Source organism: Ovis aries, chromosome 14 (assembly GCF_016772045.2).
Source record: "Ovis aries strain OAR_USU_Benz2616 breed Rambouillet chromosome 14, ARS-UI_Ramb_v3.0, whole genome shotgun sequence".
In the NCBI taxonomy this organism is placed as follows: Eukaryota; Metazoa; Chordata; class Mammalia; order Artiodactyla; family Bovidae; genus Ovis; species Ovis aries.
Window position 1 is genome coordinate 1,535,058 of NC_056067.1, and position 25,365 is coordinate 1,560,422.

The 25,365-nt window shown below is 42.9% G+C and overlaps 1 protein-coding gene and 1 long non-coding RNA gene across 2 annotated transcripts in view; one reads left to right on the forward strand and one right to left on the reverse strand.

Annotated features, from left to right (window-relative positions):
* Positions 1-10,747, reverse strand: part of GLG1 (golgi glycoprotein 1) — a 121,854-nt gene extending 111,107 nt beyond the window's left edge. Inside the window, exon 1 of the mRNA XM_015100366.3 lies at positions 10,284-10,747. Coding sequence (XP_014955852.2) covers positions 10,284-10,727 — 444 coding nt within the window. The 5' untranslated portion in view covers positions 10,728-10,747. The remainder of the gene's footprint in view (positions 1-10,283) is intronic.
* Positions 10,187-20,730, forward strand: LOC132657716 (uncharacterized). The gene is made up of 2 exons (XR_009596248.1): positions 10,187-11,085; positions 15,616-20,730. It is a non-coding gene; the product is annotated as an uncharacterized LOC132657716 (long non-coding RNA).
* Positions 20,731-25,365: the final 4,635 nt, after the last annotated feature.

Below are 25,365 nucleotides of genomic sequence, written 5' to 3' on the forward strand. Positions count from 1 at the left end.
TCTGGTTTTACAAAGGGCAAAAAGATAAGGATCAATGCCTTCTGTTTCTCATTCCAACCTGCAGAGCGAGGATGTTTCAAGCAGTACTGTCTTAGGAATAGAGTGTTTTTTCCCCTCTCACATCAGAGAACAGAGATTTCCTTTGTCTTGATGGGCAGTATATCCCAAATTTAGGCATTATTTAGGCCTAGAAAATGAAAGAACACTTGGTAGAACTGAATGCCTTCACCCAAGGAATTCACTCCTTTGCCTCCACAACCTCAAACTGTATCCATTTTAAATTCCTGGTAAAGACTCAGTAAGTTTTTGACCTTACTGCTCTTCAGGTAAGTTCAACTACAGCCTTTGTGAAGAAGTCTTGGATGGATTATATAAAAGGTGCGGCTCATTACAGTTCACATTTCTCTTAAGACAGTGAACGTACAGCCGTATCTTGAAGGGTGTCATCTGCAACAACAAAGGACCACTGATGAGCAAGTACAATTTGATGAATATTTCAAAAAATTTTTTTTCATTCTCATCATAACCCTGTGGAAGTAGGTTTTATACCTCAACTTTACAGATAAGAAAGGTGAAGGTTGAAGAGAAATCTGTCCAAGGTCACAGTAGGTGGTAGGTGAGTGAGGACTTGAATCCGGACTGTGGTTTCAGAATCCACTCTTTCCCCACTCACTCCACAGCTTCTCCTATGAAAAGCGCCACATGATAAAAGCGCCTTGACAGATTATTTCCTGTGCAGCAGGTATGCTCAGTAGACGGCCATTAATTAACAAATGGTGGACTCTACACCTGATTGAAACTCTCCATTACATCCCCTTTTCCTTCTCAAAGTTTTTATTGACTGTGTTATCACATTACAGAGCTGATTTGGCTGGCGTGGGAACTGTGGAAGTTCTGTAAGTGACTTTCCAAGTTAAATTAGAAATGAAACCTTTCTAGACATCAGAGCATTTTCTTTAAACGTGATTTTTAAATTCTTTTTTCTTTGTTGTAATTCTGCATTTGAACTGATTTATAACATACATACATTCCCTTGGTTAATTTCTCTCACAGATTTCACTTCACTGTTTATCTTATGATTTAAAGTATGCATCACATATGTTTTTTATTTGTTTTTAAAGGAACACAAAAATGTTTTAAAGAATTTGTTCTATTTCACAAGGATATAAATCCAGTACCCATTTTCACTATGACTCTCCCTACATAGAGTTATAAAGTTATTCAATCCTTCAACAGGAGAATTTATAGGTTACTGTAAGCACCATGCAACTGATCTAATTTTCTAACTTCAGTAAAATTATTAAAGCTGAGTGAAAATAAATGTCTGGTTCTCTTAACACACTGTTTTTAGATTCCAGTCCACACTTCTAGTTCTCCACACTCTATTTTAATGCAGATACAAGGGTAAGTACTGGCACAGTTCTGAGGACCATCACTTGAGATTCTTTTTAAGTTTTAAATATATCTAACTCAACCAAATAAAGATGAGTCACTTACTGACTCCCAGTTTTATGAGTTTAGCTCCTCTCACTCTGAAGAAGCTATTGTACCCCTGACAACTCATAAATTCAGCATGAGGAAGATGACATCCATCCATTAAGCGGATCAGCAGGCACTTTAAGGTGGCTAAATTAAGAATTTCATGATATGAACAACCAATTTAAGAATGAGACGCACTGACGGGCTTTATCTGGATTCTCCCAACCATTTTCTCCACCATATGCTCATAGAATTTAATTTATTCTTCTCTTACGGTACTTACTACTTTATAACTTGCATTATGGTCTTAATAAAGATATCTTTTACTTCTTCCAGGCTGGTGTTGCCCAACAAGAATATAATGGAAACCACATATGTTATGTCTTCTGGCAGTCACACTGAAAATTAAAAAGTGAAACTGGCTTTAATAATGTTTTTAACTCAGTATACCCAGCATACTCTCATGTGAACAGTAATCAGTGTAAAAAGAGATGAGACTCCCCGGTGGTCCAGCGGTGAGGACTCCGCGTTTTCACTGCTGAGGGCGGGGGGTTTGATCCCGGGTGTGGAAACTATGATCCCCCAGGGTGTGCAGCACGTGCCCCCACAAAAACTGAAATAGTTTATTTTCCTATGTGTGCAAAGTCTTCAAAATCAAGTGTGTATTTGACACTAACAGCACAGCCCAACTCAGACTGCTCCTATTTCCACGGCTCGGCAGCTGCATTTAGCTGGTGACTACCATGCTGGACTACCACAGGGATGGCGGAGGGGCATGAGCCATTTTACAGCTGGACAAGACTTGCTTTCAAGTCTTAATTTCACTAGCTACTGGCCCAGAGGCAGCTCCCTCATTTAAAAAAATAGTAATCATTGAAATAATACTAATGATATATTTTTCATAAGATTAAATGAGATACATAACACCTAGGAAACATCCTGTCCCTTAGAACAAGGCAAACAAAAATCCCTCGATAAATGCTACTATTATCATATATTTGTAGCCTTTAACACTAAGCACAGTGAGTTGCACATAGTATGCATTCAATAAATGTTTGCTGAAGGAAGAGAAATTACTTTGCACGACATTAAACAAGTCATCTTAATGGCTTCTCTTTAAAATACATTTCTCATATAAGCAAGAGAAGTTTTCTGGGCAGATTGTTGCTGATGAAATTTGTTTTGAACACATTAGAAGAAACGTACAAAGAGAATGAACCATCTCATCTCTTGGACTGTTCTTTACTTTCTTCCAAAGAACAATGAATTATTAAGCACCTATTTACGGGAAAGCATTCTTATCAAGAGACTTCTTAAAAACTTCATTGCGTAAGTGACAGTGCTATTTTACAAGTAACTCAATTATCTGCAGGAATATTTTAATCTCAGGTTGGGATAAAAACACACCCCGTTTCTGGGCTTTACGTGAAGAACAGTGGTGCAAGCAAGACCCTTTATAATCTGGACTCAAAAAATTCTCAAACTCTCTACTTGAGTCAGTACAGTCCCTTTAATTTCTCAAAGCACCTTTCCTTTTCACCTGTGCTTATGACTCCCTTGCACATGTCTCATATTCCTACACTGACAGAATCACAGAGTACCAACGCTGAAAGGATCTTAAGTGATAACCCAGTCTTCCAAAGCATATGTGGTAAACAAGATGATTTCAAGTGGTATGTGTTATTATTGCCTACTTCGATGGTCACATATTTTGTTTAACGTTAAAAAAGAAAAACATAACTAGCACATCAAATTCAAGGACTCATGTAGGGAGTTCCCTGGTGAACTAGTGATTAGAATTTGCCACTTTCACTATCATGGCCCAAGTTCCCACTGGTTGGGGAACTAAGATCCTGCAAGCCATGTGGTGGGACAAAAAATAAAATAAAATTGGAAGAAAAAAACGGAAATCACGTATATGTTCACTTACAACAGGGTTAAACTGTCCCTCAGTTCAGTTCAGTCGCCCAGTCGTGTCCAACTCTTTGCAACCTCATGGGACTGCAGCACGCCAGAACTCCCTGTTCATCACCAACTCACTCCCAAGTTTGTTCAAACTCATGCACATCAAGTCAGTGATGCCATCCAACCATCTCATCCTCTGTTGTCCCCTTCTCCTCTTGCTCTGTCCATCACTACTTAACTGTCCCTCAGTTCAGTTCAGTCGCTCAGTCATGTCCGACTCTTTGCGACCCCATGAATCACAGCACGCCAGGCCTCCCTGTCCATCACCAACTCCTGGAGTTCACTCAGACTCATGTCCAACGAGTTGGTGATGCCCTCCAGCCATCTCATCCTCTGTCGCCCCCTTCTCCTCCTGCCCCCAATCACTCCCAGCATCAGAGTCTTTTCAAAGGAGTCAACTCTTCGCATCAGGTGGCCAAAGTACTGGAGTTTCAGCTTCAGCATCAGTCCTTCCAATGAACATCCAGGACTGATCTCCTTTAGGATGGACTGGTTGGATCTCCTTGCAGTCCAAGGGGCTCTCAAGAGTCTTCTCCAACACCACACTTCAACAGCATCAATTCTTCGGCACTCAGCCTTCTTCACAGTCCAACTCTCACATCCATACATGACTACCTGGGAAAACCATAGCCTTGACTAGATGGACCTTTGTTGGCAAAGCAATGTCTCTGCTTTTGAATATGCTGTCTAGGTTGGTCATAACTTTCCTTCCAAGGAGTAAGTGTCTTTTAATTTCACGGCCGCAATCACCATCTGCAGTGATTTTGGAGCCCCCCAAAATAAACTCTGACACTGTGTCCACTGTTTCCCCATCTATTTCCCATGAAGTGATGGGACCAGATGCCATGATCTTCGTTTTCTGAATGTTGAGCTTTAAGCCAACTTTTTTACTCTCTTTCACTTTCATCAAGAGGCTTTTAGTTCCTCTTCACTTTCTGCCATAAAGGTGGTGTCATCTGCATATCTGAGGTTATTGATATTTCTCCTGGCAATCTTGATTCCAGCTTGTGCTTCATCCAGCCCAGCATTTCTCATGATGTACTCTGCATAGAGTTAAATAAGCAGGGTAACAATATACAGCCTTGACGGACTCCTTTTCCTATTTGGAACCAGTCTGTTGTTCCTACTTAAGGGTAAAAAAAAAAGTGGTGATATGATTTTTAAGCCAAGAGTAGCAGAGCTGGGATCCATCCAAGTCTAAATCCTAGTTCTGTGCTCTTTTCATTGCTCTAAAGGATTCACTGCCCATGTAACATGCAGTGATGAACACTCTCTTATACAACTGTTTCCTGATCACAATCCCATTTATCAAACCAACTGTAAGCAATGCTGGTATCTTAAAATACTAGTTCTCTTCCACTATGGTAAGTGCGTAACCGATCAATCACACCTTGATTATGAGGTTAGACTGCTTCCAACCACTGAGAGTCAGCACAGGAGGCAATTCCATGTTGGCTCAAACAAAATAATCATAATATATCCTAAAGTCAAACAATGTTTGGATTAATTGCTGTTTGCATTATTCATTTCACTATTTTCACCCGTGAATGAGCACGACGGTACACACATAAATTCTACAAACTATAAGTACAGACAGAATACACAGGAAACAACTCATAGATCAAATAAAAGGGATCTCGGAAACTAAAGTGCACACACGAGGGAGCTGCACCTTAGTGGTAAAATGACTGGCTCTCCCTGGTAGCTCAGCGGTAAAGAACTCGCCTGCCCATGGAGGACACGCAGGAGACACGGCTTCAATCACTGGGTCCGCAAGATCCCCTGGAGAAGAGAAAGGCAACCCACCCCAGTATTCTCGCCCAGGAAATCACACAGACAAAGGAGCCTGGGAGGCCACAGTCTATAGGGGTTGTAGAGTCGGACACGACTGCTGAGCACGCACACACTTCCAAACCCAGTCCAAGCTTGGAAAACCCGAGTGCAGCCCTCTTCTCTTCTCTTTTCTTATCCGATGGCTGGATGCAGTAATCATCCAGAACCTACAGGAGGGGCCTGGCACAGGAGTCACTACAGAAAGAGCACAAAGTGGCGCTGCATGAATGGAACGGAGAAGCGGTTCTACAGTTAGCTAACAGCGGTGCCAGCTCCAGTCCTAATTCACACTTCGCGGTGTTCCATTGATTCAATACAAAGAGTAGGGGGATACATCTAAATTCCTCCGTTATACCAGTTGTGCTGAAGGTAACACGGAATCTGAAAATCTTTTCATGAAGCAGAAACTCTACTTGTAATGGACTCAGATTAGTAATTAGCTTTGTCTAATGATGTCGGTCTGTCCACCTGAGAAATCTATACAATACTGCCATGCTAAGATGCTGCTGCTACCCAACTGTTCTTGGTAGTGAGGAAAACAGAATTCTAATTCCAGGCTACTCTTCTCACTTTGTGTCCATTTATGAACCCCTGGCATTCTCAATAGCCATATGCTAATTTTTCTAGCTGCAACCATCCATGGAGGATTAGAAAGCGTACAATCTTTGAAGTCAGAGAGAATTTTCTGAATACAAGCCTTACCACTTAGGGCAGGCGATAACACTGGACAACTTACTTCATCTCTCTGAGTCTGCTTCTCAACTAAGATAATAAGATAACACTATTCACCTCACAGGATAAATAATACAGATACTGTGGCCTACTATCTTAGGATACAGTTAAGAGAAAGACTACGAACAGAAAAAGAAAATGTTCACCTACGAGTCAAAGCAGGTTTACGGTTTGTAATGCAATTCCTCTTCAACGTATATTAGTGAAAGTGAAAGCGAAGTCACTCAGTTGTGTCCGACTCTTTGCGACCCCATAGACTGTAGCCTACCAGGCTCCTCTGTCCATGGGATTTTCCAGGCAACAGTACTGGAGTGGATTGCCATTTCCTTCTCCAATATATATTATGCTGCTGCTGCTGCTAAGTCGCTTCAGTCGTGTCCGACTCTGTGCGACCCCATGGATGGCAGCCCACCAGGCTCCCCCGTCCCTGGGATCCTCCAGGCAAGAACACTGGAATGGGTTGCCATTTCCTTCTCCAATGCAGGAAAGTGAAAGTGAAGTCGCTCAGTCGAGTCCGACTCCTAGTGACCCCATGGACTGCAGCCCACCAGGCTCCCCCTGTCCATGGGATTTTCCAGGCAAGAGTACTGGAGTGGGGTGCCATTGCCTTCTCCAAATATATATATTATAGTCCACCTTAAATAAATATTTACAAAGCATTCACTCTGTGCATAGAAAGTGGTCAAAATGTATAACTTGAAACTGATATATCAAAAGAAGTTACCAAAAAAAAAAAAAAAAAAGAAGGTACCAAGAAATTCAGAAGAAATACTCATAATGCTTTTATTTTGGCTTAGCTGTGCGGCACAGTTCTCAAGCCAGGAATCAAACCTGTGCCCCCTACATAAGAGCAGGGAGTCTTAGCCACTGGACAGCCAGGGAAGTCGCCATAATACTTCTGAATACTAAAAAATAACAAGCAGGTTCTGGTTTTATCTTGTTTTAAGTCCTTATCAGAGACTTACACTGAAGTATTTATAAATGAAATGACATAGTGTCTGGGACTTGCTTTAAAATACGCCATTCCCCCAAGCCCTGTGATTAAACGAAGTGGGGACAGTTTAAGCTGGGGGATACGTACGGGGCAGGGAATCATCAAACTATTCTCACTACTTCTGTTCATGTATTAGAAAGCTTTTGTTCCTTTTTAAAAAATCTAACAACAAAAACTAACAAAAACTATGCACATCACTAATAAACTTCTAAAGAATCAACATCTCCATGTGAAACTTCTGCCACTTCAGCCAAAAATACGCAAAGTGTTTTAAAATTACTCTCAACATAAAGCATGTCTTTTTTATCAAACATTAAACTAAACAACAGTACCTTCTCTTCCTTTGGTATTACTTTTCCTCTAACTGCCAGAACAGCCCAGGGTGTATTTTTCCTTTTACTTATACTAGAAAGTATATGTATGTGAACTAGTTATATGTTTTTTTAACTAGAACTACTGTTAACTACATACAGAGATACACACATAACCAGGACTACTATTCCATCATTACTGCTAATATACCCACTATGTAACAGCAGGCCCAGTGGGTATACTTGACCTTTTAAAAGGCATGACTCATCTGAGAGGGTTAAAAAAAAGAAAGAAAAATCCCCCACAACATGTATCTTCAAAATAGTAACCAAAAAATAGAAACGCTGTGAACTAACCTTAGTCTATATGCTGTTTAACTTATAGTTTTCACATAAAATTTTAATTTGCTGGCATACCATACATTAGACAAACTGTAAGTACCCACTGAAATTATTTAAAGGTAACTATCAGTTCAGTTCAGTTGCTCAGTCATGTCCGACTCTGCAACCAGAGTCGCAGCACGCCAGGCCTCCCTGTCCATCACCAACTCCCGGAGTTCACACAAACTCATGTGCATCGAGTCGGTGATGCCATCCATAAATACCTTCAAATAGATTCTGTAAGTGAATTAATACGTAACTTTGAACACTAAAGGGAACCTTAAAATATTTGAACTTAAGACTTAACCTAACACCATATATCCATGCTACTTCAAAATAAAAATGTGGTTTACCACACTACCATTTAAATAGTCATATGCTTTGCATTTTCGAAATACTAACAGCAAGAACACAGAGAACAACCTTCCCCCAAATAAGTATCCAAAGGAATAAAGAAGCACAAATGTCTGCGTTCCTATCAAACAGTCCTTTGTACCAAAAAGCACATAAGAAACACGTTCCATACTTCCATTTCAAATGTGCCTAGCTAGTTCACTTTCTTCTTATATGCTTTCAAATGCATAGATTTAACTAATTCTCTAAGTGGAGTAAAATTTCTTTTTGCTGTCTTTAAAGGAAAAAAAAAAAGTAGTTTAAAACTAGCTCCACCTCTTAAAGAATATATATAGTTGTTCATGGTACTATTCTTTCAATTTTTATGTATATAAAATAGGAGGAAAAAAAAAACCAAACAACTGGAAATTTGGAATAAACCCCTGCCCTCCAAAAGTCCCCTCTTTCAATTTACATGACATCTTTTCTTTCATAAAACAGACTCCATTAGTTTACTTCACCTTCAATCAGTCAACACTATTTACTGAGTCTAGGCACTGAATTAGGTACTCTGGAAAGCTACAAAGGAAGTACAAGACCTAGTAACTACCTTCAAAGAGTTTAAATAACATCCCCAGAAAGGAAGGAAAATGTAGTTACCGAAACAATATCCCTGCTGAGAGTCTTACACTCAAAGGTGGAACTACAGGACCTGCACTTTCAGGCCAGGTTTTGTACAGTAAATAATGCAAGAAATACAGTATCTAGCTAACTAACCCGACTCCAAAAGTGCTCAGATCTGGTATTTATGGATCATATATGCTGCTGCACACTTCTACAAGCATGACAAAGGAACACTGCTCCTGTGAGTGACAGAATCCACGTGTCCTTAATACATGTCAAGAAAGAGGTACTCCTAGAAAGGGCCACTTTCCCTAATAACATCCTGTTTCTGCCACAAACTACTCACCAAATGTTTGGTCTTCAACATTACGATCCTAGTTTGAGAGAACAGCATGTATTTTATATCCTCAAAGGCAAACAGAAAATTTCAAGAAGCGTGACACAGTTGAGAATCTTAGCCGTACTGACTAGAGACGTAGGTGAAGGATCAAGAACAAGGGATTCTTTTTCTAATTTCCAAATTGTAGATAAGTCATCGAAGGCTCCACATTTCTGGTGGCTCTAGAAATTTCCTTTCTCTCTGTCCCCTGAGCATGTATATCTTTTCCTCTTGTGAATTACTCTGTATGGACTACCAGAGCAAATATCAGGTGGGATAAGGGGGGAAAAAACTGCCAAGACTAGCCTGTTTCTACAAACCAATGGTCTTCCTGTGACCATGAACATCTTAGGCAATTCTGATAACAATTTTCCAAATAAAACTGTATCAAGCAATGGTTTCATTCTATGCCAACTTTGGGGCCTTTGTTTAAACGTTGGAAAAAGTGTCCCTACCAGATTTGCTCCCAAACTTTGATAACTGTCAAAACTGCACTTAACGTCTGCAGCATTAAATCTAGAGAGTTCTGTGTTACTAAACTGAATGGCATCAAAGAACATCAAAACAAGACGGCATTAAGAGGTACAGTCAGACAGGCAAAAAGATCAGAAAGCAAAGACCTCACAGCCCAGCTTCAAACGCTGCCTCAACTTCTCAAGCTTCGGGACCACTTGGGATTTATTACAAATTGACCAAAAGACGTGAAGGAAAAAAAAAAAAAGCATATATTAGTTTCAGCAGCTGATAAATAACAGGAATTTTTGAATTACAGAAGAATAGGGTAAAGACAGTAAATCTGGCTGCAGACTACAATACACATCAGAACAGAACCCGAGCTGTCTAAACATTACCTACTGCCAATAAACAGCAGGGCATTCTTTACCAGCTGAAGTACGCCAACCATCTTTCACGTTTTAAAGAGCTGCTACAAATTACCCAAATCGAAAAGGGGAGCAAAATCCTACACAGGTCTTCACCGAGGAGCCACCGCGCTTAGAGCATCACACAAAAGACCGGAGCAAACACAGACCCGCTTGGGCCTCGGCCGACGGCGGCCAGGAGCCGGGGTGGGCGTCCCAGACCCCCGCCGGGAGCGAGGGAGGGCTGGGGGTGGGGTCCCCTCCCCGGAGCGCGCCGGGGAGCGGGCGGCCGCGCAGAGGAAGCGAGAGGCGCGGCCGCGGCGTCAGCGGCTGCCCAGGCCGCCCGGCGTCCGCGGCGGCCAGGCCTGCGCGCCCGGCGCCCGGCGCCTCACCTCTCGCACGTCCTGCAGGCACTCCAGCACAGCCAGGTTGTTGCTCCAGGTGTGCTTGGGACACACACGGCTCACGTCCTCCCGGCAGGATTCTTCCTCCGCCAGCTTCCAGCCCCCGCCAGCCCCGCCGGGCCCTGCTCCGCCCCGCCGGACCGGAGACCCGCCCGCGGGGAACGGCGGCTGCTGCTGCTGAGGCTGCTGCTGCTGAGGCTGCTGCTGCTGCGGCTGCTGCTGCAACTGAGATGACTGAGGCAGCAGGAGCTGACCCGGCAGCACGCCGCCTCCCGGCTGCGCTCCGAGGGGAAGAAGGTTGCTCCCCGGGCCCGGGCCCTGCCCGTGGCCGCCCGGGCCCTGGATTTTCTGCGCGCCGTCCGCCGCGAGCAGCAGCAGCGGCAGCGCCGCCGCCAAGCGGAACATCCTCAGTACACGTCCACACGCCGCCATCTTGAGTCCGCGGCGAGCTCGACGTGCCCGCCGGCGCCGCGTATTTAAATGAGGGGGCGGGGCGGGGCGGGGCCGGCTGGGTCCCTCGAACCCCTCCCGCCGCGCGGACCCGCCGCTGGGCGCCGAGCGCGCACGCCGCCGGGCTCTGAGGGCCGGCGCCCCGGACCTCGGCCGGCGAGAGGGCGACGCTGGGCGTCTCTGGCGCACCTTCAGATCCCTGGGGAGGACCGCCTTGCCTAATTTCTTTGGTTGTCCGTCACCAAAAGAAAAAAAAAGGATTGGGATTGCCACAACCAAGATGGCCGGTAGACTGTGTCACCCGTTCTGTGACTTGAAAGAAAAAACTTTATGCGTAGAGGTGAGCCTTACACGATAAGGTGTATTCCGATATCCAGGAACCTCTTCTTGCACTTCTCCCTTCCTTCCATCTGCCTCAGAAGCTTCTCTTACCCAGAGAGGAAGGCAGCGCTGAATCAGGGTTAGGAGCACTGGTTCCAGAAGAAAGAGCCCGTTATTCTAGCTCTTGGCAGACTAGACAAATCTTTTAATTTCTCTGAGCCTCCTCGTCTGAGAAGGCAGAGGAGGAGCTCTAATGTGAAGTATAATTGTGAAGATTAGAAATAAAGTGGCTGGCCCACAATATGGGATTCAAAAAGTTATAACCAATATTATGAATAAACCGGGAAACCCTTTGTATCTGAGCCAGATTTTAAACCCACATTTCGAGGAGGAAGTAGCAAAACATGCTGAGGCCTCAGGTTGGTTGTGCCTCGGTAATTGGCTTGTTGTCCTGCATGCAGCATCTTTAGCAGCACTATAGGTGGGAATGGTGGTTTCACTTCTCACTAGTCCCCCCTCCTCCACAGGAGAGAGATACCTTCCCAAAGCATCTTCACATCTATTGTGTCATTTGAGCTATGCATCAGGCCTGAGTTGGGTTCTCACTCAGCTGAAGAACGGCAGAGATGGTAACAGTTCTGCACAGCAGGGTTAAATGTCCTGCCCAGGATGAACTTTGCCAGCCTGGAACCAGAACCCCTGGCCTCTCACTTGGTGCGGTGCACTTTTATCCCACCCTGCCGGTATACCGTGGTGGGGAATCAGGGCAGCTTGGGACATGTGATCCCCACGGGTCATCCATGTTCACAAATGCAGCTTCTGCTGTCCTGACCCACAAATGGGCAGTGAAGACCGACAAGACATAACTAGAACCTGAGAAATTGGGTGGGGGTTCATGGACTCCATAAGGAACTGCTGAAAATAAGAATATTCTGGGGGTACCAACTGCTCACTGTGGCTGACACAGGCCTCTGTTTTTAGAAATGAGGGCATGTTCCTGACATTTCTGCCAAAACTTCCTCAAGCTACTGCCATAATGTGGTCCTGAGCGTTAGTCACTCAGTTGTGTCTAACTCTTTGTGATTCCATGGACTCTCCATGAAATTCTCCAGGCAAGAATATTGGAGTGGGTTGCCATTCCCTTCTCCAGGGGATCTTCTTGACCCAGGGATTGAACCCAGGTCTTCTGCATCACAGACAGATTCTTTACCATCTGAGCTACGAGGGAAGCCCCATGTGGTCCTAAGGCTATGGCCAACTTTGAACATTGACTAAGATAGTCCAGGGTAGACCAGATAAATGTACATGTTCCTTAACAGATGATGGCACCACACTCCAGTACTCTTGCCTGGAAATTTCCATGGACGGAGGAGGCTGGTGGGCTGCAATCCATGGGGTCGCGAAGAGTCAGACACGACTGAGCGACTTCGCTTTCACTTTTCACTTTCATGCATTGGAGAAGGAAATGGCAACCCACTCCAGTGTTCTTGCCTGGAGAATCCCAGGGATGGGGGAGCCTGGTGGGGTGCCGTCTATGGGGTCGCACAGAGTCGGACACAACTGAAGCGACTCAGCAGCAGCAGTAGCAGCATAGGTAAGTCTCAGGCAGGCTAGAGACCTGAAGTTCTTGAAAAGCCACTAAGGGTCATTACTTTTTTGAGGGGGTTGGGGGTGGGGAGGGAGGCATGCCATGCCATTTGTGGTATCTTAGTTCCCCAACCAGGGATTGAACCTGGGCCCTCAGCAGTGAAAGCACTGAGTCCTAACCACTGCATCAGAGGCATCAATGTTCAGTAATGGGTCTGCGTGTACTCAGACAACAAATGAGAGTTTATTTTAAGCCAGTTTAAGGCTAAAAATTGACCATCTGCTAAGAGAAGCCAGCAGTTGCCTGTCTCTCAGCCTGCACTGAGGAAACCCTGCACCCGGCCGCAGATTGCCTCTGGAGATAGGGAGGAGTATATGTGCCTATCTTGAAATCACAGTGACCAAGAAGCAAAATCTGGGAACCTGGCCAGCTCAGGCTGTGTTAGGCAAGTCAGACTTTCCAAAAGACGCAAACCACCAGCCAGTGGGAAGAGGGTTGACCTAACCTGGGTCTCCTGGACTCTGTTTCTGTATAAACAGACTATCTCTACCACAAGCTAGGAATTTATTTTACCCTTTACTGTACTTGTTTCTTGATCCTCACTTCCATAACTCATTCAATAGCTATGTGTTGAGAATTTTATTAATATGCCACACATTGCTCAAGAACTGGTGTATATGTGAGATAAACAATAAGACAGTGAACAAAGATCAAGACAATTTAAGATACTATAAGTGTTATGATGAAAATAAAACATATGGGATGATGGGGGAGGAGCTTTTATATAAAGGCAACTAATGATCATTGAGCTATGAGTGAATTGGCATAAATTTATTAAAAACAAAAGAGGGCGAAATCTAAAGATGTCTTAGTCTGTTCAGGCTTCTGTAATCAAACAGCACATGCTGGGTGGCTTATGAACCATAGAAATATTCTCATAGTTCTGGGGGCTAGAAATCTAAGATAAGGGTAGCAGCATGGTCAGGTTCTGGCAAAGGCCCTCTTCTAGATTGCCAACTGCCAACTTCTTCCTCACATGGTGGAAGGGACTGGGAGCTGTGTGGGTCTCTTTTATAAGCACACTAATCTCATTCATGAGGGTTCTACTCTTATGATCTAAGCACCTCCATCCCTAATTCCATCACAGTGGGCATTAGGATTTTAACATATGAATTTAGGGGGGACAAAAACATTTAGACCATAACAAGAGTTCTAAAAGCAAAGGTTAATGACAAGTTCAATACAGGGGAATAAGCATTCGAAATGAAGGCCTATGTGGCTGTATTCAAATGAGGAAAGAGGGGACTAGAAGGAGGATATATGGGGCCATATAGGCCCTGCAGGACATAAATGGGGAGGATTCTGACCCCAAATATGAGTGAAAATACAAATATGTATTTACACTGAAATAAAACCATAAAAACGAGATAAAATATATAAAGTATCTTTTGAGGGGTGAGCAAGTAACTAACCCAGTGAGGAAATGAGGGAACTACAGTCTTTGAGAGAAGGGAAGTACACAGTGGAACTCCATCCAGATTTTTTTTTTCAGTGGATTGTCCAAATTGTGGCTCAGAAGAACTGAGCCTATAAAGACAGCAGTAATCTTATTGGACTGAAAATACATGGTGGCTGGGACTTAGGGTCAAAATACTGGAGAGAAGGAAACCAAAGAGAAAGAGCCAAAAATTTGTGAACAAATTTCTCTAGTGGCTAACTGACTCCTAAGCTGTACATGAACATAGTCAGACTCCAACAAACCCAGAAGAAAACAATAACTGAGAGAGCAGTAAATTGAGAGAGACTTCCGCACAGCGATCCCTGGCACAGTAGTAAAGAATCCGCTTGCCAGTGCAGGAGCTGCAAGAGATATGAGTTCGATCCATGGGTGGGGAAGATACCCTGGAGAAAGAAATGGCAACCCACTCCAGTATTCTTGCCTGGGAAATCAGAGGAGTCTGGAAGGCTAGTCCACGGGGTCACAAAGAGTCAGACATGACTGAACACACGGCACAAGCACACAGAGAGCTGGGGAGAGAGAAGCTAGAGCTTGGAGCCTACCGTTGTGGAGAGACCTTGGTAAACACCCTTAGCTTTTTCTTTTTTTTAACTGGAGTGGGTTGCCATTTCCTTCTCCGGGGGATCTTCCTGACCCAGGGATCAAACCCAGGTCTCCTGCATTGCAGGCAGACACTGTACTGTCTGAGCCACCAGGGCATCACCCTTAGCTTTTAACTGAGGCCTCAGAAGGTTTACACCCTAGAAACAAAGGCCATACTGCAGGAGAAAGGACAACACTGCCGGGATAAGGACTTGCTCTAGAAGAAAAGGCAAAACTAGAATATACCACCTCTAATTAAGCTTAAAACACGCCTCAGTGGGGCCAAGGTGACCCTCCAGTACTCTGACTTTAAGAAGAAAAATCAACCTTTCTGGAGAAAGATTAATACTATCCAGAGCTTCTATAATGTTTAATCTGCATGATCCAACAATGAATCAAAAATCATGAGGCATGCTGAAAACAAAATGAGCCTGAACTAAATAACCAAAAAGTCAACAAAAACATGATTTGGATATTGGACTCATCAGATGGGGACTTTAAAATAAGTGTGAAAATAAAAGAGAAAATGGGTAAAAATAGAAAATTTCAGTAAAAAATAGTATTTTATACAAATGGACATTCTAGAACTGAATTGAAATTCACTAGATAACATTTACAGCAGACTGGATTGGGTTGCTTTAACAGAACACCATAGGGAATTCCCTGGCTGTCTAGTGTTTAGGATTCCATGCTTCCATTGCTTGGGGCACAGGTTCAATCCCTGGTCACAGAAATAAGGTCCTGCAAGCCATGCTATACAGCCAAACACACACACACACTCACACAAACGCAACAACAAAACCCAAAACAGAAAAGCATAGACTGGATATTTGTAAACAATAAAAATTGATTTCTTACAGTTCTAAAGGCTGGGAAGGTCAAGATCAAGGTCCTGGAAGATTCAATGTCCACTGAGAGCCAACATCCAGGTGTGAAGACAGCCTTCTTTGTGATGGACCTTAATTGGTAAATGGGAGCCAGGGAACTCTCCAGGTATCTTTTATAAAGGCACTAATCCCATTGATGAGTTATCCATCCTCATGACCTATTCACCTTCCAAAATCCACCTCCCATCAAATACCATGACACTAGGGGTTAAGACTTCAACATATGAATATGCTGGTGGATACAGATATTCAGTCTGTATCACTGGGTATATAAGAAAGCATTCCTCAGTGATCAATGCAAAGAAATAGAGGAAAACAACAGAATGGGAAACACTAGAGATCTCTTCAAAAAAATTAGAGATACCAAGGGAACATTTCATGCAAAGATGGGCTTAATAAAGGACAGAAATGGTCTGGACCTAACAGAAGAAGATATTAAGAAGAGGTGGCAAGAATACACAGAACTGAACAAAAAAGATCTTCATGACCCAGATAATCACGATGCTGTGATCATTCACTTAGAGCCAGACATCCTGGAATGTGAAGTCAAGTGGGCCTTAGGAAGCATCACTATGAACAAAGCTAGTGGAGGAGGTGGAATTCGAGTTGAGCTATTTCATATTCTTAAAGATGATGCTGTGAAAGTGCTGCACTCAGTATGCCAGCAAATTTGGGAAACTCAGCAGTGGCCACAGGACTGGAAAAGGTCAGTTTTCATTCCAATCCCAAAGAAAGGCAATGCCAAACAATGCTCAAACTACCGCACATTTATATTCATCTCACACACTAGCAAAGTAATGCTCAAAATTCTCCAAGCCAGGCTTCAACAATTCATGAACTGAGAACTTCCAGATGTTCAAGCTGGTTTTAGGTAAGGCAGAGGAACCAGAGATCAAATTGCCAACACCTACTGGATCATCGAAAAAGCAAAAGAGTTCCAGAAAAACATTGACTTCTGCTTTATTGACTGTGCCAAAGTGTTTGACTGTGTGGATCACAATAAACCGTGGAAAATTCTGAAAGAGATGGGAATACCAGACCACCTGACCTGCCTCTTGAGAAACCTGTATGCAGGTCAGGAAGCAACAGTTAGAACTGGACATGGAACAACAGACTGGTTCCAAATAGGAAAAGGAGTACGTCAAGGCTGTATATTGTCACCCTGCTTATTTAACTTCTATGCACAGTACATCATGAGAAACGCTGGGCTGGAAGAAGCACAAGCTGGAATCAAGGTTGCCGGGAGAAATATCAATAACCTCAGATATGCAGATGATACCACCCTTATGGCAGAAAGTAAAGAACTAAAGAGCCTCTTGATGGAAGTGAAAGAACACAGTGAAAAAGTTGGGTTAAAGCTCAACCTTCAGAAAACTACAATCATGACATCCAGTTCCATTACTTTTTGGCAAATACATGGGGAAACAGTGGCTGAATATTTTGGGGGGCTCCAAAATCACTGCAGATGGTGACTGCAGCCATGAAATTAAAAGATGCTTGCTTCTTGGAAGAAAAGCTATGACCAACCTAGACAACGTATGAAAAACAGAGACATTACTTGGCTGACAAAGATCTATCTAGTCAAAGCTATGGTTTTTCCAGTAGTCATGTGAGAGTTGGACCATAAAGAAGGCTGAGTGCCAAAGAATTGATGCTTTTGAACTGTGGTGTTGGAGAAGACTTGAGAGTCCCTTGGACTGCAAGGAGATCCAACCAGTCCATCCTAAAGCAGATCAGTCCTGAGTGTTCATTGGAAGGGCTGATGTTGAAGCTGAAACTCCAATACTTTGGACACCTGATGGAAAAGACCCTGATGCTGAGAAAGACTGAAGGCGGGAGAAGGGGACGACAGAGGATGAGATGGTTGGATGGCATCACTGACTCAATGGACATGATTTGGGTAAACTCCGCAAGTTGGTAAAGGACAGGGAGGCCTGGCATGCTGCAGTCCATGGGTCACAAAGAATCAGACACGACTGAGTGACTGAACTGAACTGAACTGAATGGCAGAAGACAGAATTACTGAATGGAAACAATCAATAGAAAATATCCAAAAGCAAGCACAGAAAGAAAAAAAGATTTTTTATAGAACAGACAGTAAGATGTGCAGGACACAGTCAAAAGGTCTAACATACATATAATTAGATTAGAGCTGCAAAAGTAGAGGAGAAAGAGAAAGCTGCATTTCAATGTTTGAAGAGACAGTGCTTTGAATTTCCCCAAACTGATGAAAGATATCAACCTATAGATTAGGGAAGTTCTGTGAACCCCAATCAAATAAATACAAAGAATACCTCATCTGACATGTCATTATAAAACTGCTGACAATCAAGAGAAAAACTCTTGAAAGCAGACAAAGATGCGTTATCTTCAAAGGAGCAACAACACATATCTGATTTTTCAGTAAGAAAAAATGGAAGCCAGAAAACAGTAGAATGACATAATTTAAATACCAAAAGAAAAAAAAAAAATGTTGCTAACCTAGAATTCTTTGGCATTGGAATGAAAACCTGGTCTTTTCCAATCCTGTGGCCACTGCTGAGTTTTCCAAATTTGCTTGCATATTGAGTGCAGCACTTTCACAGCATCATCTTTTAGGATTTGAAATAGCTCAGCTGGAATTCCATCGCATCCACTAGCTTTGTTCATAGTGATGCTTGCTTCCTAAGGCCCACTCCAGCATGTCTGGCTCTAGGTGAGTGATCACACCATCATGGTTATCTGGGTCATTAAGATCTTTATTGTATAGTTCTTCTGTATTCTTGTCACCTCTTAATATCTTTTGCTTCTATTGGGTTCATACTGTTTTTGTCCTTTATTGTGCTCATCTTTGCATGAAATGTTCCCTTAATATCTCTAATTTTCTTGAAGAGATCTCTAGTCTTTCCCATTGTTTTCCTCCATTTCTTTGCATTAATCACTGAGGAAGGCTTTCTTTGAAACTCTGCATTCAAATGGGTATCTTTCCTTTTCTCTTTCGCTTTTTGCTTCTCCTCTTTTCTCAACTATTTTTAAGACCTCCTCAGACAATCATTTTGCGTTTTTGCATTTCTTCTTCATGGGAGTGGTTTTGTTCACCGCCTCCTGTACAGTGTTACAAACCTCCTGTCCATAGTTCTTCAGGCACTCTATCAGATCTAATCCCTTGAATCTATTGTCCCTTGAATCTATTTGCCAAGGGCTAGAAAAGGTCAGTTTTCATTTCAATCCCAAAGAAAGGCAATGCCAAAGAATGCTCAAACTACCACACAACTGCACTGATCTCACACGCTAGCCACGTAATGCTCAAAGTTCTCAAAGCTAGACTTCAGTGGTACGTGAATGGAGAACTTGTAGATGTTCAAGCTGGTTTTAGAAAAGGCAGAGGAACCAGAGATCAAATTGCCAACATCCACTGGATCATAGAAAAAGCAAGAGAATTCCAGAAAAATATCTACTTCAGCTTTATTGACTATGCCAAACGCTTAGTCTTAGACTTAGACTTAGTCTTAGACTGTGTGGATCACAATAAACTGTGGAAAATTCTTAAAGAGGTGGGAATCCCAGATGACCTTACCTGCCTCCTGAGAAACCTGTATGCAGGTTAAGAAGTAACAGTTAGAACTGGATAGGTAACAATGGACTGGTTCCAAAATGAGAAAGGAGTCCATCAAGGCTGTATATTGTGACCTTGCTTATTTAACTTATATGCAGAATACATCATGAGAAATGCCAGACTGGATGAATCACAAGCTAGAATCAAGATTGCAGGGAGAAATATCAATAACCTCAGATATGCAGATTATACCACCCTTATGGCAGAAAATGAAGAGGAACTAATGAGCCTCTTGATGAAAGTGAAAGAGCAGAGTGAAAAAGCTGGCTTAAAAGAACATTAAAAAAACTAAGATCATGCCATCAGGTCCCATCACTTCATGGCAAATAGATGGGAAAACAATGGAAACAGTGAGACTTATTTTCTTTGGCTCCAAAATCACTGCAGATGGTGACTGTAGCCATGAAATTAAAAGATGCTTCCTCCTTGGAAGAAAAGCTATGACCAACCTAGACAGTGTATTAAAAAGCAGAGACATTACTTGGCTGACAAAGGTCTGTCTAGTCAAAACTATGGTTTTTCCAGTAGTCATGTCTGGCTATGAGAGTTGGACCATAAAGAAAGGTGAGCGCTGAAGAATTGATGCTTTTGAACTGTGGTATTGGAGAAGACTCTTGAGTCCCTTGGACTGCAAGGAGATCCAACCAGTCCATCCTCAAGGAAATCAGTCCTGAATATTCATTGGAAAGACTGATGTAGAAGCTGAAATTCCAATACTTTGGCCACCTGATGCAAAGAACTGACTCATTGGAAAAGGCCCCGATGTTGGGAAAGACTGAAGGCAGGAGAAGGGGACAACAGAGGATGAGATGGTTGAATGACATCACCGACTCAATGGACATGAGTTTGAGCAAGCTCCAGGAGTTGGTGATGAATAGGGAGGCCTGGCGTGCTGCAGTCCATGGGGTTGCAAAGAGTCGGACATGACTTGGCAATTAAACTGAACCTAGAATTTTACACCCAGGGAAATTGTACTTCAAAAATTAAGTAAATTAGGGACTTCCCTGGTGGTCCAGTGGCTAAGACTCTGCACTTCCACTGCAGCGGGCACTAGTTCCATCCTTTATTTGGGAACTTAGACCCCCTATGCCTCACAGCATGGCCACAAAAACAATGTAATGAAGCACTGATATACACTACAATGTGGGTGAGCCTTGAAAATGTAATACTCAGTGAAAGAAACCAGAGACAAAAGGCCACCAACTGTAGGATTGCATTCTTCTGAAATATCCAGAATTGGCAAATCCATAGCAATATAAATAGCTTAATGGTTTCCAGCATATGGGGGGGAGGGAGAACTGAGACGTATGGGATTTCTTTTGGGAATGATGGAAATATTCTGGAATCAGATAATTGCAATGAATCAGATAATCAGAACCGTAACACTGTGATTATATTAAAACCCACTGAATTGTGCACTTAAAATTGTTAAAACATTGGAGCTTATGTTATGTTATGTGAATTTTACTCAATAAAAGTTTTTAAAAATGCAATTCAGTGCAGTTCAGTTGCTCAGTCAACTGAACTTTGCAACCCCATGGACTGTAGCACACCAGGCCTCCCTGTCCATCACCAACTCCCAGAGCTTACTCAAACTCATGTCCATCGAGTCGGTGATGCCATCCAATCATCCTCTGTCATCTCCTTGTCCCGCCTTCAATCTTTCCCAGCATCAGGGTCTTTTCAAATGAGTCAGTTCTTCGCATCAGGTGGCCAAAGTATTGTAATTTCAGCTTCAGCATCAGTCCTGCCAATGAATATTCAGGACTGATTTCCTTGAGGATGGACTGGTTGGATCTCCTTGCAGTCCAAGGGACTCTCAAGTCTTCTCCAACACCACAGTTCAAAAGCATCAATTCTTCAGCGCTCAGCTTTCTTTATAGTCCAACTCTCACATCCATACATGACCACTGGAAAAACCATAGCTTTGACTAGACAGACCTTTGTCAGCCAAGTAATGTCTGTTTTTCATATGCTGTCTAGGTTGGTCATAGCTTTTCTTCCAAGCAAGGGTCTTTTAATTTCATGGCTGTAGTCACCATTTGCAGTGATTTTGGAGCCTAAGAAAATAAAGTCTGTCACTGTTTCCATTGTTTTCCCATGTATTTGCCATGAAGTGATGGACTGAATGCTATGAGCTGTTTTTTGAATATTGAGTTTTAAGCCAGCTTTCTCACTCTCATCTTTCACTTTCTTCAAGAGGTACTTCAGTTTCTCTTTGCTTTCTGCCACAAGGGTGGTGTCATCTGCATATCTGAGGTTATTGATATTTCCCCCTACAATCTTGATTCCAGCTTGTGCTTCATCCAGCCTAGCATTTCGCATGATGCAAAAATGCAATTGGATTCACTCAAAAAAAGGTGAAATAGAGACATCTGCAGACAGACTAAAGCTGAGAGAGTGAAGTAATTCATTGCTAGTTGGCCTGCACTACCCTAGGCTGAAAGAAAATGATCTCAGATGGAAGTATGGGACTGCAGGAAGGAATAAAAAGTACAGAAAGGATAAATAGGCAGATAATATGGTTTGGAACAATGATAATGATAAATTTTTAACATATGCAACAGTGAAATATATGACCCCATAGGATATTAAGGATGCAGAATTGTAATTGCCACACCCTGGAGTCTAGGATAAACACTAAAAGGATACTTACAAGAATGTGTAAGTGTAAAGGATTTGATTAATCCAAAAGTAGCCAATAGGGGTGGGAATAAACAATGGAAACAAGGGATAAATAGAAAACAATTGCATTAGGTTTGAAGTGAAGCTTAGTCATGTCCGACTCTTTGCGACCCCATGGACTGTAGCCTGCCAGGCTCCTCTGTCCATGGGATTTTCCAGGCAAGAATAATTGAGTGGGTTGCCATTTCCTTCTCCAGTGGATCTTCCCAAACCAGGGATCAAACCCAGGTGTCCCGCATTGTAAGCAGATGCTTTAACCATTTGGGCCACCAGGGAGTTCAGTTCAGTCGCTCAGTCATGTCCGACTCTTTGAGACCCCATGAATCGCAGCATGCCAGGCCTCCCTGTCCATCACCAACTCCAGGAGTTCACTCAGACTCACGTCCGTCGAGTCACTGATACCATCCAGCCATCTCATCCTCTGTCGTCCCCTTCTCCTCTTGCCCCCAATCTCTCCCAGCATCAGAGTCTTTTCCAATGAGTCAACTGTTTGCATGAGGTGGCCAAAGTACTGGAGTTTCACCTTTAGCATCATTCCCTCCAAAGAAATCCCAGGGTTGATCTCCTTGCAGTCCAAGAGACTCTCAAGAGTCTTCTCCAACACCACAGTTCAAAAGCATCAATTCTTTGGTGCTGCCAGTCCAACTCTCACATCCATACATGACCACAGGAAAAACCATAGCCTTGACTAGACTAGCCTTAGTTGGCAAAGTAATGTCTCTGCTTTTGAATATACTATCTAGGTTGCTCATAACTTTCCTTCCAAGGAGTAAGCGTCTTTTAATTTCATGGCTGCAGTAACCATCTGCAGTGATTATGGAGCCCCAAAAAATAAAGTCTGACACTGTTTCCACTGTTTCTCCATCTATTTCCCATGAAGTTATGGGACCGGATGCCATGATCTTCGTTTTCTGAATGTTGAGCTTTAGGCCAACTTTTTCACTCTCCTCTTTCACTTTCATCACGAGGCTTTTTAGTTCCTCTTCAGTTTCTGCCATAAGGGTGGTGACATTTGCATATCTGAGGTTATTGATATTTCTCCCAGCAACCTTGATTCCAGCTTGTGCTTCTTCCAGTCCAGCGTTTCTCATGATGTACTCTGCATAGAAGTTAAATAAGCAGGGTGACAATATACAGCCTTGACGTACTCCTTTTCCTATTTGGAACCAGTCTGTTGTTCCATGTCCAGTTCTAACGGTTGCCTCCTGACCTGCATACAGATTTCTCAAGAGGCAGGTCAGGTGGTCTGGTATTCCCATCTCTTGAAGAATTTTCCACAGTTTACTGTGATCCACAACAGTCAAAGGCTTTGGCATAATCAATAAAGCAGAAATAGATGTTTTTCTGGAACTCTTGCTTTTTCCATGATCCATTAGATGTTGGCAATTTGATCTCTGGTTCCTCTGCCTTTTCTAAAACCAGCTTGAACATCAGGGGGTTCACGGTTCATGTATTGCTGAAGCCTGGCTTGGAGAATTTGGAGCATTACTTTACTAGCGTGTGAGATGAGTGCAATTGTGTGGTAGTGTGAGCATTCTTTGGCATTGCCTTTCTTTGGGATTGGAATGAAACTGACCGTTTCCAGTCCTGTGGTCACTGCTGAGTTTTCCAAATTTGCTGGCATATTGAGTGCAGCACTTTCACAGCATTATCTTTCAGGATTTGAAACGGCTCAACTGGAATTCCATCACTTCCACTAGCTTTGTTCATAGTGATGCTTTCCAAGGCCCACTTGACTTCACATTCCAGGATATCTGGCTGTAGATGAGTGATCACACCATCATGATTATCTGGGTCATGAAGATCTTTTTTGTTCAGTTCTTCTGTGTATTCTTGCCACCTCTTCTTAATATCTTCTGCTTCTGTTAGGTCCAGACCATTTCTGTCCTTTATCGAGCCCATCTTTGCATGAAATGTTCCCTTGGTATCTCTAATTTTCTTGAAGAGATCTCTAGTCTTTCCCATTCTGTTCTGTTCCTCTATTTTTTCCACTGATCGCTGAAGAAGGCTTTCTTATCTCTTCTTGCTATTCTTTGGAACTCTGCATTCAGATGCTTATATCTCTCCTTTTCTCCTTTGCTTTTTGCCTCTCTTCTTTTCACAGCTATTTGTAAGGCCTCCCCAGAGAGCCATTTTGCTTTTTGCCTTTCTTTTCCATGGGGATGGTCTTGATCCCTGTCTCCTGCACAATGTCACAAACCTCATTCCATAGTTCATCAGGCACTCTATCTATCAGATCTAGGCCCTTAAATCTATTTCTCACTTCCACTGTATAATCATAAGGGATTAAATTTAGGTCATACCTGAATGGTCTAGCGGTTTTCCCTACTTTCTTCAATTTGAGTCTGAATTTGGTAATGAGTTCATTATCTGAGCCACAGTCAGCTCCTGGTCTTGTTTTTGTTGACTGTATAGAGCTTCTTCATCTTTGGCTGCAAAGAATATAATCTGATTTCGGTGTTGACCATCTGGTGATGTCCATGTGTAGTCTTCTCTTGTGTTGTTGGAAGAGGGTGTTTGCTATGACCAGTGCATTTTCTTGGCAAAACTCTATTAGTCTTTGCCCTGCTTCATTCCGCATTCCAAGGCCAAATTTGCCTGTTACCCCAGGTGCTTCTCGACTTCCTACTTTTGCATCCCAGTCCCCTGTAATGAAAAGGACATCTTTTGGGGGTGTTAGTTCTAAAAGGTCTTGTAGGTCTTCATAAAACCATTCAACTTCAGTTTCTTCAGCATTACTGGTTGGGGCATAGACTTGGATTACTGTGATACTGAATGGTTTGCCTTGGAGACGAACAGAGATCATTCTGTCATTTTTGAGATTGCATCCAAGTACTGCATTTCGGACTCTTTTGTTGACCATGAGGGCTACTCCATTTCTTCTGAGGGATTCCTGCCCGCAGTAGTAGATATAATGGTCATCTGAGTTAAATTCACCCATTCCAGTCCATCTTAGTTCGCTGATTCCTAGAATGCCGACGTTCACCCTTGCCATCTCTTGTTTGACCACTTCCAATTTGCCTTGATTCATGGACCTGACATTCCAGGTTCCTATGCAATATTGCTCTTTAGAGCATCGGACCTTGCTTCTATCACCAGTCACATCCACAGCTGGGTATTGTTTCTGCTTTGACTTCATCCCTTCATTCTTTCTGGAGTTATTTCTCCACTGATCTCCAGTAGCATATTCGGCACCTACTGACCTGGGGAGTTCCTCTTTCAGTATCCTATCATTTTGCCTTTTCATACTGTTCATGGGGTTCTCAAGGCAAGAATACTGAAGTGGTTTGCCATTCCCTTCTCCAGTGGACCACATTCTGTCAGACCTCTCCACCATGACCCATCCGTCTTGGGTTGCCCCGTGGGCATGGCTTGGTTTCATTGAGTTAGACAAGGCTGTGGTCCTAGTGTGATTAGATTGACTAGTTGTCTGTGTGTATGGT